Source organism: Xiphophorus couchianus, chromosome 13 (genome assembly GCF_001444195.1).
Source record: "Xiphophorus couchianus chromosome 13, X_couchianus-1.0, whole genome shotgun sequence".
Taxonomy (NCBI): domain Eukaryota; kingdom Metazoa; phylum Chordata; class Actinopteri; order Cyprinodontiformes; family Poeciliidae; genus Xiphophorus; species Xiphophorus couchianus.
The window spans coordinates 21,327,595-21,346,049 of record NC_040240.1 but is presented as its reverse complement, the minus strand read 5'-3'; the positions used below and the strand labels follow the sequence as shown (position 1 = coordinate 21,346,049).

Genomic DNA, 18,455 nt, shown 5'->3' with positions numbered 1-18,455 from the left:
GGGGAACCATATTTCAGGGGAACTATGTCTATCTAAACACCTCAAGCATATTTATCGGAAAACTGCAGTCATACAAACCTGAACTATTTATTTTGAAAGCAATCATAACAGCGGAAGCGAAAAGTTGACGTAATGAAGTCAAATTTGTTATTTTTCCCGTACATCAGCGTGGGGTGAGAAGGTTCATGTACGTCATTGCGTCAGGCAGACGATACTTAACTGCTTTCAGTTCAGGAATATAAAAAGTAAAGAACATAAAAATAAAATACACTGCCACTAAGAGCTACATTAATTTAATTAAAAAAAATTGTAGGACATTCAAATTTCACATTGTAAATATGAATATCTCCTAAATATAAGAAACACACACACACAGCTTGTTATAAAGGTAATGTTACATTCAAAACTATTTATTTCAACCAAACATGTCATCTATTAACATCAGCAAATAGAAAGCATGTGAAATGTCAGCAATTTTATCTTAAACTCTCTTTGCTGCATTTGATGCTGAAATCTAATACCAACAGATCATTGGATGTAAATCCAGTTGTGTTTAAAAGTAAAAATCCTTATGACAATCTAAACACAAACAAACAGGCACACTTTAGTGGGCTGATGCACAAAACACACAGTCAACGTTTTTCATTTACCCAGAACTACACTTTTATAAAGTGCATGTCATGATAAATTCAGTAAATAAACACACTGGTCAGAAGCTTTGCCTTTAGTAAAATGTCAAAGCAATAAATCTTTAGAGAATCTGGTGCAATACTATAAATACTGAGGTATTTAGAATTTTTGCAACAATTTATAAATATACTTTCAAGAGGCAGTATCATGTGCTTCCCAGCTATAGCTACATAATAAAATTTTGTAGATCAATCAAGTAACTACGTCACCTTCAGTTCTTATAAAATGCTGCATATCTCAAATATCACTTAAAAGAAAATCAGCTTCATAATTTAACGCCTTGAAACTGGGACTCTGTCTCCTTTCCAGGAAGTCGCCACAACATTAACCCTTTAACCATTAACCCTTTAACAATGTTGCACTGAGAAGTAACTCATACAATGAACTCAGCTGATGCACATTTCCATCAGGTGTTTACTAATTGGTGCTGGCTAGTCAGAAGGAGCTGAAAGGGGAAACCACTTGGGAGAAGTGCTTTGTGAGGCAGTAGCTCAGAAGTTTGAAAACTGCAGCTCCAAGGAGGAGCTTCATCCTCAGCCCCCCAAGTGTTCTGCACTGCTGAATGGTTGCTAAGGGAAATTAAATGATTTCTCAAACATGCATGAAAGAATCAAAGCAACACTCCAAGAATGTTTTTGATTGGGGAATAACATTACAAGATGACGTAAAGCTCAAAAAGCTCAAATTAATACTGCCACTTTAATATAAAAACAAAAGAAAACTTTACATTTAAAGTTACTTGGGTTTTATTATTGTAGTTCAGGAGAAGTTCTCAATTTCCTTCTTCATTTCCTAGAGAAAAAAAGAGTGGAAAAAGAAAAAATTAAATAAACCAGTTGCAATTTTCTTTGCCAAATAAACTCCTCCACAAAGTATCAGTTTGCTTTTTCTTTTTCTTTACAGGCATCCAAAACCAAAACTTGTTTTTCAGCAGTTATGTTGTGATTCATTAAACTATGAATTTTAGCTGAGCAGCTTTTACCTCTACTTGCCCGTAATAAAATCATATAACGGCTAAAATAAAACAATAGTATGTGATAGCCTTTAGCAACTTCTCAACTCTTTTAAGTAGCCTCCATCTAAAAGGTTCCTGAATAAACAAAGCTGAGTGGCGTTGCTGTACCTTAATGAGCTCTGTCTTGTTGTAGATGTTTCTGTGTCTGTAGATGGATTGAGCCAACAGAGCATAAAGTTTCTCCAGAGTCTCTACCTCAGCAGCCTCTGTTTTAATTATTGCCCTGTTCAGCAGCTCCTGGAGAAAACAAGAATAATGACTGCAAACAATAGCTGCAAATAAATTACTTGCTGGGCTAAGGTTTGGGATGTCATTTTAGATTAGCACTTAGAAACAGACATTTCATCATGGATTGCTATAAATATGATGCATCAAATTTTGAGTTCAAAAAGTACAAGGGAACTCTATTTCTTGGTTCCCGAAAAGAGTGATAATCGCTAACCAGGTATCAGGCGCTTTTAGGATATTCTACAGTTGCTGACTTATTCAGAGACTGTCCAAAAAAGGAGCTTGAGCAAAGCAGAATGGTTAAAATTTCCAGTCTCCAAATGAGCAAAGCTGGATTATTTTTGTTTCAATTCAAGATTATCCACTACTAAGACCTGGTCTGTTACAAAGAATATCCCAGTAGAAATGTGCTTAATTTAAATCAAACTTTTAAGAACACAGGCAAAAAATGGCCAGGAGTTTATTGTTAGCAGTGCAACTCTTAAAAGAAAAAGGCTCAACATGTTAAAACATAACCAAAGTTAACCTACTTTCAGCTTTTTGTGATCAACTACGAGGTCGGGTGTTTGCTCGTCAACACTCTCTGCAGATCTGTTCTTGTTGAACTGCTGCATTTGCTCAAAAACAGCCTTGTTTGTTCTCATCTCAGACTTTCTCTGCCTCTCTGGGGAAGACAGAAAAGAAAGGTGTTCTCCTTTTAGCTGAAAAAATGATGTTAAGGTTTATTAAAGGGTGCACACAACAAACAAAGACACAACCACAATTACATATTTTTGTATAACATTAAAGTTAAGAAGTTAACTTTAATTCTTATATCAAACCTATATATTTTTTAATTAAAGCTTAATTTTTGTTTGCATCTAAATATACTTATCCTGCACCAGTCACATTAAGGAAAACAAGAGGTAAAGCTTTTTTGTTTACAGGGTACAAGTACAAACACCAACATTTCAAACTAAAATAATCCCGTGGAGTAAATCAAAAAATGGTTCTCTTGAGTTATTTGAAGTGAACATTTATTTCTGTGACAGAATATCAGAGAGCATCTGTTCTCGGCTCAGCTTTATGCCAGTTTGGCTCTGTGCCCAGAGTTCTACCCGACTGTGAAATGTTTGCTCTTTAGATCTTGCTCAGCAGCGTCAGGAGAAGCAAAGCAGGAGCAGAAGCAGCACTTTCACTACCTGTTTCGCACACTGCAGCTGTGAAGCTCAGTCAGAGTCCCATGAAGACTGGTTAGTAGGGCAAGAGCAGAGCGGTCACACAGCCTGAGTTAGAGGTCCAGCTTCTGCTCCAAATCTCTGTTAGACAAACACACACCTAATTTCTTTAAATAGAACTCCGTCAACGATTTCCTTCGGATGGGGTCAGACTTTGAAGGCTGGCTGGACTTCAGTTTAATTTTGGGAGTGCTGCTGCTGGACTCATTGCATCTTTGCTTAAGACGTTTTTGGAGAGCTTTAAAGTCTTGATGGTGCCTGTTAAGCTTCAGGAAGATCTTCTCGTCATCATCGCTGCTGTCTGACAAACTGGATGAGGTTTGGCCAACAGAACTACTCTCTCCTCCCATTCCATCTGTACTTGAATCTGAACTGGTTATGCTGGACATTGAGGAGGTTGAAGCTGTCTTCTTTCGTTGCTGTTTCCTAATGACACCAGTGCTCCACTTGGATTTTCGAGACGATTTGAAAGTCTTTTTCTTACGCACTGCAAAAAGAAGTCAGAAGAAAGTTGGGATTGAGGGTAGAGAGAGGATAGGAGGGGTCATTACACAGAGAAGAAATGTGATGGAGTGGAGCTGAATCTCTGTTCACTTGATCTTGATCTGCTTTAGCCTTTTCTCCCTGCAGCTGCAGACTCTCTCTCATTCATTGTTCTCCTTTCAGTCAGCTCTGCAGATTCTACCTCTTCTTCTCATCGGCTCTGTGACTCTAATGCCTTTACATTTGAATAAAGATTCTGTAGCTCTCTGTCATTGCATCTTTACTTCACCTCTTTCTTTCCCTCTAAATTATTGAACAAAGGTGTTTCTTTAACATGACAATGTATATTATTTCTTGAAAATATGACACTTTAAAAATGGCAGTTAATTTTTTTTGTCAGTTTGATCTAAACAGGAATACATATTGAGTATTTTCCATAAGATAATACTGTTTGATTTTTCTTAGACATTTTTTGTATTGTTGCTGCCAGAAAAAATAAACCTGATATTCATTTCGTAAATTTGTGTAATTTAGCCAAACAATTTCTTGTTTAACAGTAAATACATCATATATCATCTTTTTTTTTAAACTTTTCCTTTTTAGCTAGGAGCTTACAATATTAATTTCCATAACCAAAATGAAGACTAATAAATGCTAAAAATTTATGCAGTGAATGAACCCAGTGCCCACTTGAGACAAAAGTAGCGATAGCAAAGGCTACATGTCAAGTCTGAAGTTCAGACATGAACACAAAAATAATCAATTGATTATATCTTGTAATCAATTGAGGTTTTTAAGTCTTTATTTCTGTTTCGCTTACAGCTAATAAAAACACAACATTTAAGATTAGAATAATAGGTCAGACAAAAATAGAAAAATCATTTTAATAGAGAACCGTGGGCTAATGAAAACTACATTTTATACACATTTAAAGATTTTTTTTCAAAAGGCACTTTCTATTTGACAAATGAGTCTCATCGAAATGCTTTTCTAATTTATTGAATACGACTGTATTTAAGTTAAGAGCAAAAATAATTACCCATTGAAGTATTTTATTTTTTTGCGGAAGAATGCTAACCATTGATGGTTTAAACCTTTGAGAAAGTTACATTTTGGTGTTAAGTTACATTATCTTTTCAAGACAGAGTTTTTATCAAGGCTTACGTTGTGGTCCAGTGCTGTTTCTGGGGAACACAGAGTTGTAGAAGCCATTGGTCAACTCTAGATTGGCTCTGCCCCTGTGGGATAATGCTGTCATAAAAATAAAAGTCTTAATTTGTGGGTTGGAGGCTTTAAAAAAATAAGCACTGACTATGTAAATACATACTATAGCAGACATTTTTAATTCAAAGGAATGTTTTATTACTTCAGAACTAAATAGCATTTGTAAGAATAAAATTGAGAATACATGCTGAACACCTGGTGTAGTTTGGCTACAGTGAACAAAGTTTTACCTCTCTCAAGCCGAGACTCACGAATTTCCTCGCAGATCCTCTGGAAATCCTTGTCCAGCTCATCTCTGACGATGACTCGCATTGTGTCTTTCAGGGCACAGGCACGGTGACGGATGTGACGATCTGACACAAGCAAACCATTTCACATGAATATTAAAATATATCAACTTTGAATTCACATTAGGTAAAAGTCTAAGGGATAATCTAATATTTTTTTGCAAAGCAAAATGGAACACTCAATAAAGAAAGCACAAAAACCTTAAAGTTTAGCTTTAATTTCCTTCAAAAGCTCTGCACCTGGTCATTTTAAAATATCACTATATACAAAGGGCTTGTCACTTCTAGCCCACATCAGATTCTGCTGGTTCTGTAAGTGTGGATTAGACCTGAAGGTGAGGTGGTTTTGTGGTTCTGTTCAAAGTGTTCTTAAAACATTGAGTTCATTATATACAGAGTTATGTATTTATTCCCACCTGCTGGGTCTCTGTCTGGGTTGTACTCAAGAGCATTCTGCCAGATGAGGTCTGCGTCTGACATGAACTCATCAACAGTGACATATTTATGCTCATCAATGTTGTACAGCAGGGTGGAGAGATCCATGGGCTTCTGGATCACAATGAGGTAGTCTGGGACCTGGAAGATGGAGAGTTTATGGTTTTATACTCTTTCTAAAACATCCAGCAAGGAGCAGGAGCACAATTACCTAATATTAACTTTGTTTTAGTTTTAAACTGTATGTCTAGAGAGCATACATTTACTTTAAAGCCTTTTTTTATACAATAATGGAAACACAGTTAAATATGAAAAGGAAATAATTAAATTCCTTTTTAAATAAGAAAATAAACACTTTATTGCCTAGAATGCAATAACATAGCATTCTTTTAGTGAATTTGAAGCAGCTGAAACTAAAACTATGGCATTTGAAGAATTTTGGGTAAACCATACTTACAGACAAAAATGTTTTTGTCTTAAATGCAAAATGTATAAATCGTATTTTTCGGACTATAGAGCGCACCTTTCTATAAGGCGCCTCCCTAACATTTAAAAAAAAAACTGGAAACCTACATGAATAAGCTGCTGGTATCTCCACCGCTCTCGGTTTTAATAATTTTGCTATTAAGGACGCAGCCCTGCGTCTCCAACGCTGAACCATGGATTCGTTCACCCCAAGCTTACGTGTAGCGGCTCTATTTCCCTACTGTACTGCCAGATCGATAGCCCTCAACTTAAAAGATGGATCATATGAACTTCTTTGTGTTGTTTCCATGATGAGGGGGTTTGAGTTTGAAGAAATTTCTCTGTCAAGCCTGCTGCTAGCATGTGCTTGTTCTAAATCAAAATCAGTACTTTCTTCTTTGATTTCCAGTTTTGACTTCCAATGATTCACATGCTGCTAAAGAGCCCCCTGGCGGTTGAAGAAAAATCCACAGAAAAGCGGCAACAGGCTATAAGCAGCATGGTTCAAAGCGTGGGAAGAAAGTAGCGGCTAATAGTCCAAAAAATACGGTAAATGATATACAGCGTTGACTTAATTATTGCTCTTTTTCGTTTTTTTCAAGAGTCTCTATACTTTAGATGGCAACTAATCGATTAGTAAATTAGTTAAAGATTATTTCAATAAATGATAAATGCCTCATGAGTAATCCAATGAAGTGTTTCACTATCCTACTATGATGAAAACAGTCTTCCAGTTAGAGCTTGATAAAAAAAAAAAAGAAAAAAGAATGAGATTACCTCCTCTATGTCGACAGGTTTGGTGAAGGCCTTAAAGCGGCGGTCCACCATCAGTCGCTCTGTGAGGTTACGGAGGAAGAGGCGGAGTTCCCTCAGCACATCCTCTTCCTGCTCCTCCACACGGAGGCGCTCCTGCTCGCTCATCTGTCTCAGGGGAGGAAGTGGAGCCACAGGAAGGATCTCCATGTTCTGGGTCACTGATGGCAGATGAGCAGGTGAATTAGGCTAACTTTTTAAACTGTTACTGAATACTTGGTATACAGTAGTCAGCATATGAGTGGAACAGCGCACCATGGACACAAACATGGTGCTCTGTGTCACATACTTCTTTTATTCTTAGATGGCGGAGGTTCAGCCGCCTGGTTCAAAATGAGATCCTCAAAAAACTCTGTTCTCTCCTGCCGGGAGGGAACAGTCATTGTATATATCTCCCCATACTCCTCCCGAAACAGAGTTTGTATCTGATGATAAAACAAGATATGTTTAGGTATAACATGTTCATTTTCTTCCCTGGAATGAGTGTTTCTGGCTTTGTTTCCTGCTTTCAATAATAACTCAAAGAAACAGCATAAAATAAGAGAATGCTCAGAAGAGGTAAAGGAAACTTTACCTCTGTGTCGAGCTTCTGGTGAGGAACGCTGCAGGTGGCGAGAAGGAGGATGGGAGAAAAAGAGGGGATGCTGCCCAGCAAGCTGAGAAACGAGGCTCTAAGTGCTGATCCTGCCGTGTCCCACCACTGCTGGATGTGAGGGATGTAGAGGATGCTGGGTGATGTCCGTTTGGCCTCGCAAAACACCTGATAAGGGGAGACATTTACTTGAAAGCTTTAATTTAGTTTTTTCTAAATTGTCTTTTGATTCTTTCTGCAGTTTCTTTTTACTACCACCAAATGCTGATTAAGGACAGTAGTTCACTTTGTGGTGTGCAGGTTGGTAAATATAATAGCAAAGTTTCAGCCTCTATGTGTAAATTAACATTTTTATAAAATAGCTTAAACATTGCTGTAAAAGCCTTGCAGCTGAGTCTAATTAGAAAAATAAGACCTGATTTAGACATTCCATATCTACATTTTAAATAAATCGGCAGGAAATCAAATCTTTCAGAAAGATACACATATCTTGAGCTATGACTATAGGTGCTCAATATTTTGCACTACAATAAAGTCTATGAATTCATGATAGCATCTGTGTGGTCTTATCTAACAATTACCTGTGCACAGGCTTCCTCGGGAGAAGTCCAGCTGAAACCAAACAACACCGCAGAATCCAGGCTGTGGACAGTGAAACGCTCCAGGGCATGCAGAATTGCAGGGGCCAGGTGGGATGTCTGACCAGAGTCCGGGCGACCAGCCAGGAGCATTCGGGGGCGGTGGGATGTTGGGTGTTTGACAGCACTCCTGCAGGAGCCAACAGAACAGAGTACAAAGGCATTTATAGTTTAAGTTATAAAATTAACATACATATTACATATTGTTTTATGTTAGATAGAGTTCTGTGCCAGCACGATATTTCACCTAGCAAAATGCAGAAAGTTTTTGTTCTGGGAGGTGGAAGGAGCAGAAATGCTGCAGGTTGAGGTCCCTTCATCTCCACTACTCATTAGACCATCATCGAGGATACCAGAAGTCAGATCTTGCACAAAGACACAGATGTAAAAATTCTGAATTTGATTCTATATAATAACCCAACAGAGATGCTTCCAGCGTTCAGCACTCACTCACCAGGCTCCCTCTTCCTCTTCATCCCCTGTTCAGCGTGTGGAAACATCTTCTGCAGAACTTCCAGGATGTGGCTGAGGGCTGAGTGCAGCAGGGGCTGGACCACAGCTGACAGTGGTTTTGTAGGGCAGGCGTTGGAGCGTTGAGACGCCGGCTTCATCTTCCTCATAGCCGCCACAAAGTCGCAGCTGCTAACAGAGATGGAGGAGACATCCAGCAAGAGCTTCTGTGAGGTGCCGTAGATCTGTGGGTAGCGACGCCGCAGGGCGCACAGTGCTGCCTCAGTGCACACCGCCCTGATGTCGGCACCACAGTAACCTGCAGCAATTAAGGATTTTGAGGTCATTTCATTAAAAAAATTGATGTGGCAAATTACAAAGCATGTGATTTTCATTCCACCTACCCACACATTTTTCTGCAAGTTCATCCAAAAAGTCTTCTGAAGGAGGAGGTTTCCACAGCCGTGTGTGGATCTTCATAATCTCTTTACGAGACTGAAACACAAGGAGCAAAAATTATACATTTTAGAATTCCAGTTAAATTGTACAAGTATTGAAAATTAAACACTTCCAATATTCAACACCTCCAAAAATTGTAATTAACTGATAGTAATACAAGCTTCTTATAAAATATACACTTGCAAACTATTTCAAAGAGTAAAACTGCTGTATAAAATATTAGAAAGTTATAAATTTCAGGCAGATGATGACAAGAAAAGAATAAAGTTTTACCTCTTTGTCAGGAAGGCCAAACAGAAACTCCCTATCAAAGCGTCCCGGACGCCGCAGAGCTGGGTCGATGGAGTCCAGCCTGTTTGTCGCTCCGATCACCACAATCTCTCCTCGACCATCCAACCCATCCATCAGAGCCAGCAGAGTTGACACAATAGAGCTGCAGAAGTTTAAAAATAAATGTGTTATTATTTACAGCCACAGAAAGAGGGTCAAGGTAAAATATGTATATCTAAGGACTATAAAGACCTGTGAATCTGATCTTGTTTGCTGGATCGAACAGGAGCCAAGCCATCAATCTCATCAAAGAAGATGATGGAGGGACGTCTCTGATACGCCTAAAGAATGAACAAAAGTGGAGCATTATTTTGATGTAATGTATTTTTTTTATTTCAAAAACTGATGACATTGTTGAATCTTTGTATTTCTTAAACCTATTTTTTCAGCCTTTTTTGCAACCAGCCACAAGGGGGCAGCGCAGCAACATCAGATAGCTTTAAAGTTACCTTTACCTGCTCAAACAGCAGCCTCAGCTGCCGCTCCGACTCGCCCACCCACTTGCTGAGGCAGTCAGCTCCTTTCCTCATGAAGAAGGACACCTTCTCGTTGCCATGGCTGCATTCATTGGCCAACGCCCGGGCAACCAGTGTTTTCCCAGTCCCTGGTGGGCCATAGAACAGACAACCCCTGAAAAAAAGGCAAAACTATGTTTTTTATTTGGGTTTAAATAAATTAAAGCTGAACATAATTTAGTGTTTGAGAATGAACATAAATCCTGTCTAGTTCATCATCATTTGTGTGAGTCACCTGGGAGGCTGAATCTTGAAATTATCAAAGACTTCTGGGTAGAGAAGAGGGAAGACAACCATCTCCTTTAGAGCTGAGATGTGACCCGACAGCCCACCGATACTGTCAAAGCCCACCTGAGGAGAAAATAAAATTATCAAGGAAGGGAAAAAGAATCAAGCACATAAATATTTGCAAGAAAATCACATATTGTAAACAATAAAAATGTAGGTGTGCAGAATAGAGGATCCACGAGGATCTCACACCGGTTAGTGACAGATATGACAGCTGTGGTGTAACTTACCTTCCGATCAATAGCCATGGGATCAATGTCTGCCAGACCTGCTCCCATGGCCAGCTTGTCTCTGCGAGAACTAAAAAGCTCCTCCGTACGCAGACCGAGTGAACGGCAGTTGCTGAAGTGGAGTTAAAAAATTATGATAATTGGTAAAACCAATCAAGAAAAACTGCACTTACATTTCTTGTAAACAAATTTAAAAAGTCAAACTTGGACAAGTTCAACATTATAAAAGATAAACTTAACCAACTTTTAGAAAGTTGCAAGTGAGTTGATATTTCTGTCAAGTCTGTGTAATAACTGATTTACTTTTTTTATTTGTGAAAAAATAAATAAAAGGATCCACACGGTAAACTAATTCCTGGACTCTCTTATTCTGATCCAGTGGATTCTTTCATAATAGTTCTTCTACTGTCTTTGTTAACACTGGACACTAAAAACCAAAAGAGAGAATTTATGTTACAGTCCTCAGTGTAGAGATTCAGTGTCTCTGCCAACCTGCTAGAGGCCTTTTCATCATCTGAATCAGCGTCATCAGTCGACCATGCATTCTGAGCCGCCCTGATGGAAAGAGAAGAAGTAAACAAATATGTCTCAGATTGAGCAGAAAAGAAGCAGTTCCTGTCAGAAGGTAAAATAAACACACATTACTGGTATCGATGGGCCTTGAATAATGGATTTGAACTGTAATTTTTCCACGAGGGAACAAATATAGTTGCAAAGAGTTTTTTAAAAAATAATTTTTCCCACATTATCATATTTATGGTTATGTTTTTTCTAACCTACAGAAAAAACATATTTTACATACAGACTAATATACATAGGTTCACTAGACTTAAACATTTTGGTGAGTGGTTTCAGGGGTCAATACAACAGTTCAAATAGTTTTCCATAAGTTTAGTGATTAATTATACCACAGTGATCACTCTATTTAACAATTTTACAATAAGAACCAGTTATTCCAATGTGAAACCACTTTGCCTAACTCCACAAGACCCAGAGTTAAATTGGGTCTTATGTAAGATGGTTGTTGCTGTGATCATCTTGTTTTTAAAAATCATTACAGTTGCATCATATTTTTGCAATGAAAAAATAATTTTAAACAGCAAAAAAGTATAGAAAGCACACGATCATTCATAATGATTTTATGAAAACTTATAACTGTAACTAGATCTGTTTTAAATTATTCAGTAAATGGTCAAAATTAGTAGTGATGAGTAGCTTTTACAAAAACAAAAACGTGAGTCTTAACAACCAAAGAGAAACAAGATCAGTTTGTAAAATATTTCACTGAATCATAATCTAAGGTGTGAATAATTGGGAAATATTGTCAGTAAATTAAAGCAGAATTACACTCCAAAAACGTGATTTGCCATAACCTGACCTAGAACAGGTTCATTACAACAATATCTTCCTGTAATACAAGCCAAGTCACTTACATATTTAGGAAATACAATAAAAAATATATAGTTTTTTTGTTTGTTTGTTTTCTTAACCAGTCAGCAAAGAGTTTAATGTAATTTTGGAGTGTTTTTGAAAGTTGTCTATAATAAACTAAAGTACAATTAGATTTCTTATTTTTTATATCTGTAGTCACTGTCTTTCAAGTGCATTTCCATCTAATTTGAGCTTATTTAGATGGGTTTAATGGTGTATTAAAAAATAATGCTCGTTCTTCTATTCATGTGAGTTCAAACAGCTTAAAGAAGAGAGAATGTTGAATCCATGGTCTCACCTGTAGGGTCGCCTGCGTGGTATGCTTTTTCCTGATGAATTGACCTGGAAATTTCCTTTTAGAAACAGAACAGAACAGAAATCCAGAACTGAGTTGATTTATTACTATTTTAATAAATCTTATTAGACTAATGATTGTATTCCTTGTTATCTGGTTCATTGTTCCTTCCTAAAGTCAAAATGGAAGTGATACAGTTGTGTTGTTAAATTTTAAGTGTTTAAGTGTTATGCTCTCCTAAACCAGATTTAACAAGATAATATTTCATTTCTTGCTCTGTGTTTAACTATTTTAGAGAAAATGAAGTTCATTTTTCATATTTTCTGTGCTCAGAGTACAGACACAGCAGAACTGACCTCTTTTGGGTCCCTGGTAAGGAGACGAGGCCTTGCAATGTATGACATCGAAATTCTCAGTCACGCTGCAGTTACTCTCCTCATCTGCAGTTGTTCCAACCCCACTATCTACATCATCAACTGGAAATACCACAGAAGAAGAAAGTATGATGAAACACCCATCTCCTTTCTTCCTCTCCTTTGGTGCTTCATGTTTGTACAAACCGATGTCATCTGTGGTGTCAATGAGGTCTCTTTGCGGCGGTTCTGGTGTTATCTTCTTCTGTTCTTTAGAGGCAATCTTCTATAAATACATAAATACAGCTTAAATATAATTAACAAAACTAAGAGAGATACTGTATTTAAAAAAGGAGCAAAATTACATCCGAGATTAGACGTCATGATTTCAAAGCAACATTTTACAGGAGTTTAATCATTAAACTTTGCTTTTCTGTTAGCTGAAAATTTTGTAATTGTGAAGCTAGACTTCTATTATTTTTGAGAAACTATGAAAATAATTTGACAAAAACTACTCACTGAAATCAAATATAGTAATAATTTGCAGAAACTGCTAGAGACACAGAAGTCTATTGACATGTTGTTGTCAGAAACAGTGATTTTTAAATGGGTTTACACAGTTTGTAAAGGATGCCTCAGTTCCAAGATCTAGAGAGGCTAAAAAGGAGAGATAAACAGCTGTATCCTTGGTTAAGTATTTTTATCCATAATGGCACTCCCCCCTTGTCCTGATTTCCACATGGGACCTTTGATTACAACTATATCTCAGTGAAATCTGCTCTCTGTTGCTGCTTCAGTTGGATAAAACAAAGGGATTGACAGAAATGTGTTCACACCAGTTGAGAAAGATGCCTCACAACCAAGAAGATCTAAACTTTGTCAACCTCATGTGACATAACCCCATAAACACACTCTGATGCTCCTCACACTCTCAGCTGCACCCCTCCTCCTCCCCCAATATGTTGGCAGCTGATAGAGTTGTCATCCCCTCCCCAGGAGCTGTGAGCAGAGAGGAAAGTCAGCGTGCAGCTGGGTGCACCTCCCTCACAGAGAGCTGATAAGACGGTGTGCCCACCCATACAGACTGAGTACAACATGAACTGGGGCTTTAAAGCTACTGCAGAATGTAAACACAGCATGAGAGCATGCTGTCAAAACAAACCCATGTTGCAGAGAGCTGCAGAGAACTACTGGGAGCTGCTCTGAGCTGCGTTCAGATGCAGCTTATTCACAAACATACAGAAAAGGGTGCTTTATTTATTACATTCACCCGATTCAAACTTACTGCAATTGTTTCAAGATTTTTGATGATTTTGGTTCTATTTTTAACATCTTAGAACAAAATTAATTAAAAGTATGCAAGGTGTAATCAGGTGATATTACCACTATGCTGCATCATATTTTCATTAAAAGGAACCCAAACTGAGAGTTGTAGTCCAACTACAACTACTACTCCTACTAATAATAATGATGATAATAGTAATAACAACAATAATAATAATAATAATAATAATAATAATATTAATAATAATAATAATAATTGCAAATTAAAAATAAAACACAGAAGATAAAGTTGATATTTTTTTCTTAAATAACAGAGTCCAACATTATTTCATGAGCAAATTTGGTTCTATTTTATCATGAGACTTTTTTGTGTCCATTTAATACAAAAAGACTAGAAATAACTGAAGGTTAAAGCTTCTACTGTGGCTGCAAATGAAGTAAATAAATAATTATGTTGACTTACTCCATCTTTCTTGTCCCTAATCAGTCGTTTTTTCTTCTTCTGATTGGTTATATCCTTCTGGTCTCCGTGGCTGCAGAGAAATGATAATCAAGATGTATGAATAATGATGATCAAATCTGTTCTCATCACAGTCCAATTTTCCTAATAACCAGGATAAGAGCAACAATTAAACATTAATGTGACAGTTCACATGCGTATCATTAAACAAAATGTTCTTAAAGAAGACATGTAGCCTGGCAAGACCACAAGTAAAGACTGAATATTACATCTGCACACATTTCATTGCTAAAAATCAAATGAATAAACCAAAATTATCTATTCATTTTTATTTAAGGTGATTTTAAAAACTGCATCACGATAAAACTCAGAACTTGTTTGAACAGTGTGTTATACTTCCTTTATGTTCCTGAGTCGTCTTACTTGCTGTTGATGACGTCAAACTTTTTGGAGGCCTCATATGTAGTCGTCTGTGTGGTTTTCCTGGTACTCTTCCTGATCCCATTCTTCTTACCCCCTGACATGATGACATGTATATGTTTAGATTCCATATAGCATGAAAAACTAACCCATGTATGTGTCTTTCTCTGTTTTTTCAATTTCAACATATTAAGAATGTCTAAAACTGTGTAACCTTTTCTGGGCCTGATAATACTTGAGACTGAAAGAGGCCAAGAGGAAAACCTCTGGATTTATTTGGATAAATCAAAATGTGGACATATATAAAATAAAAAGAAAAAACGTTAAACTGAGCTTTGTATAAACTAATGACGACAGATTTTTATTCAAATATCCATTTGAATCAGAACTTTAACATATGTTACAACTTTTTCCCTTAAGGTTAGAATTTTTATTTAATTTCCCTTTGGGGGCAATAGAGTATATTTGAATATGAATTAAATTGAATTCAAAGTTTAGTAGTACTGATATTTAATATGTAAGAAAAAAACATGTCTTACCTGTAAGGTTCTTAAGTCTAGAAGATCTCCTGTCAACACAAGACAAACATCTGTATAAGGAAACTAAAAAGAAAAGCTGCAGAATGATAAATTAAACAATGAGCATCAGGTCTAGCATCATAGTTTACATAATTTGTGATCAAACATTTGTTCTTTGTCTGAACAAAGAATAAACAATGTTTGATGACTAGAATTGGTGCTAAAAAAATTATATTTGGAGTTTGAGGTTTAAAAAACTCAACCAAATCAGAAATATTTGTATAAGCATCTATGGATATTTCACCAACTTCATCAAACTACATCAAGCAAATCTTTTACAAGCAATCTTATGAACACTGGGGTTCCAACATAAAAAATTGATTAACTTTTTATATTTTTTAGATAATAAAGTCCTGTATATAGTCTGAATATAAACTGGAAACTATAAAAATGTATATGTATTTACAGACCTCACTTAGAAAATGTATCCTCAGTTATTTCAGATCTTTACTGGCTTTTGAAATTTTGGTTCTGATGTCTGACCTGATAACTTTTCTTGCAGGTTTTCTTGCAACTTCTTCATCACGTTTGTGTGAAGTAGAGTGATTCTCTTCTTCTTTCTTGGCAGGAACTTTCTAAAGAACATTTCATAGGTTAGTATCTGTTACTGTTAATCATGCATATGTATGTATCACAGAATAGCATAATGCCGGTAATTAAAGTACAGGGCTACAGTAAAAATATCAGTAAATCATGTGAAGAATATTGATAAATATTCCTACGACCATATTACTTGCAATGAATACACATTTTGCTCCCTTCCCTGTTTCTCATCCAACACTGTTGGTGATCTTTGGCACTGAGATCTGTCTGAAGTCTAGACACTTTAAATATATTGTCCATCAATTACTAGAAGTAATATATTATAGCAGTACTGGTTTGTTTAACCAAGCCAGTCAGTCAGATCATCACAATGAAAACAAAAGAGGGATACTGACATGAAACATGCACGTTTGTCATGTATTCATTAAAATTAAGATATAAAAGGCATATCATTTTTTGTTGTAGTTATCCAAAACAGCAAAGAAGAAAGCTTGATGAAATTTTACAGATTTCTATTTCGTATTTTGAGGAATCTTTTATGCATAATTATTTACTTTTCAGTTTCAGTTTGTATTTTTCATTAATTTGATTTCTCTAGCACACCTAGCAAAATTCATCTGAATGATGTTGAACATTATTTATTAAAATCAATTAGAGATTCAGCTATTATGTTTTCAAAACACCAAAATTCACGCAGTTTTTAAAGCAGTAGTTATTAATTGGCTTAAAATAAATCTAAATACTGGGAAATGTTTGAAGAAATCTTGCAATTATATTAAAAACAAATGTGTTAGCTACATAGTTATGCTCTTAAAGAAATTAAGACATTGCAAGCTAAAAAGACAACGCTATTAATTAATGTTTTGTTTATTAATGTTTCATGTTAATATAAACTATACATTGAATACTCACAGAAGCAATATTAAGGAAAACGCTTTCGTAAGCAGACAAAGATGAGAACAAGTAAGAAAAATTTAAGGAAAAGGTTATGTAAACATAGGTGTATCATAACAGAGCTAAAGCAATTTAATAACAACTAATCGAAATTGTTAAGCCGATTGATAGTATGAGACAAAAAAAACACACTATCTACATGTTGAGAAAATATTTTATATCACCATACATAATCTTTTTTATATATAAATATGATATTTTGCAATGTTTTTATAAGATTTGTATTTCCTGTTTTGCTTTCGCTGGTTGGTTCGTTCTGACCAACAGCTAAAAATTAAAACTTAAAAAATGCAGCAACATTAACACACTGACTTTGGGGAGCTTTTTCGCCTTTGAACGAGTCACCGCTGTCCTTATGCTGGTGTCTTTCCGGGCTCGCTGGGGAGTCTTCGAGACCTTGGCCGCCTTCTTTTTCAGCTTACGGTTCCGAACTACATCCCTTCTGTTTTTGGCTCGACCACGGTTCGTCACCATGGTGACGCTCAAACGCTAACCCGGAGACGGTTAATGTGTTAGCTTACGAGCTAAAGTACTAAAAGTAGAAAAAAATCGAGCAAATACCGACATTGTCACCTCGACCTGTTGAGAGATGTTTTGCAGAGATGATGTTAGAGTCACCGTCTTACTGTGACTGAAGAGAGAGCTGAAAGTCAAACACACCCAGGCAGCTTGATAAGCTCTCGGAGCCCAACAGCCCGAGTCAATTCAAACGGCTGAGTTTTGCCGCCGCCTAGTGGTCGTCACGACGCAATGTACGTGTGTTTAAGAAATGTGAGGTTTTAAAATTGAAGTAGAAAAACAGATCTTATCTTATAAATTGTACATTTTCTGCGTCTTACATATGCTTATATAAAGTTTTAAAAATCCAGATATATCAAACAACTTTATCCTGCACTGTATTTTTGACAGACTGTGTAGTTTAATGTTTCTAATGCTCATAATCATAGTTCAATCAATCAATCAAATTTTATTTGTATAGCACATTTCAGCAGCAAGGCATTTCAAAGTGCTTTACATCATTACAAGTTATTATACAAACAACCCAAATTTCACCAATCTTCTATGGAAATTGTGTTTTCTGCAGAATTTTTCACATTATAAATGTACCATTAATTTCTTTAAATGTACCACAAATGTATCAACTGTGATCTTACTGTTAGTTTAAAAAGTATATTAGACATTAAAGCTTTGTTTAAAAACGATAAGTTTTAATTAACTTAATAAATGCTAAAGGGACATCTGCACCTGTGAATCGTTTTCAAAAGTTAAACTGTCATTTCAATAATATTAGAAAAACAATACTGTTTTGGAACTAATTTAATAGCTCAAATAAAATGCGTTTTTCTTAATTATTGTCAAATCAAACAACCTCATTTCAAAGTCTTACACAATATGTACTCCAGTAAAACAATAATCTGATAATTTACAGCACACTATGTAGAACTTATGCGAGACTGAGTTAGAGGTTATTGTTCATCTGCTTTGTAATTGTCTTGCTTTTCTGCATGGTGGAACAACTCATTAAGACCAAAGCAGAAACTCTGTGGTGATTACCCCTGGAAGTCTACTGGTATAAGCCCTGTAAATAAAGCCATTTTTCTGAACCCCAACATCTTAGAAAGATGTTATACAGATTTTTGAAATTTTCTAGTTTCTATAAACACCTTCTTAACATTAGCTAAAAAATAATAATAATAATAATAAAATCCTTCTTCTTTGTAAAAAAAACTGAACAGGTTGATGAAAACCTACTGAAATATATTTCAGGTAAACATGAA

At 36.1% G+C, this 18,455-nt stretch overlaps 1 protein-coding gene across 5 annotated transcripts; it reads right to left on the bottom strand.

Annotated features, from left to right (window-relative positions):
* Positions 1–383: 383 nt before the first annotated feature.
* Positions 384–17,401, bottom strand: LOC114156577 (ATPase family AAA domain-containing protein 2-like). 5 transcript variants are annotated; one of them, XM_028037085.1, is made up of 29 exons: positions 17,304–17,399; positions 16,990–17,201; positions 15,664–15,755; positions 15,142–15,170; positions 14,606–14,699; positions 14,186–14,255; positions 12,646–12,724; positions 12,442–12,561; positions 12,089–12,143; positions 10,852–10,914; positions 10,360–10,471; positions 10,077–10,192; positions 9,782–9,956; positions 9,519–9,607; positions 9,270–9,429; positions 8,942–9,032; positions 8,542–8,856; positions 8,335–8,452; positions 8,031–8,217; positions 7,432–7,617; positions 7,147–7,282; positions 6,822–7,018; positions 5,561–5,720; positions 5,088–5,210; positions 4,798–4,884; positions 3,251–3,637; positions 2,464–2,597; positions 1,814–1,942; positions 384–1,482 (listed from the first exon to the last, which is right to left on the bottom strand). In XM_028037085.1, exons 2-29 carry the CDS (start codon positions 17,149–17,151, stop codon positions 1,450–1,452), a joined length of 3,699 nt encoding a protein of 1,232 aa, XP_027892886.1. In that variant the 5' UTR covers positions 17,152–17,201; positions 17,304–17,399; the 3' UTR covers positions 384–1,449. The 5 variants fall into 5 exon arrangements, with proteins under 5 accessions (XP_027892886.1, XP_027892887.1, XP_027892888.1 ...); XM_028037086.1 differs by having other exon boundaries at positions 16,990–17,166; positions 17,251–17,388; XM_028037087.1 differs by having other exon boundaries at positions 7,147–7,219; positions 16,990–17,401.
* Positions 17,402–18,455: the final 1,054 nt, after the last annotated feature.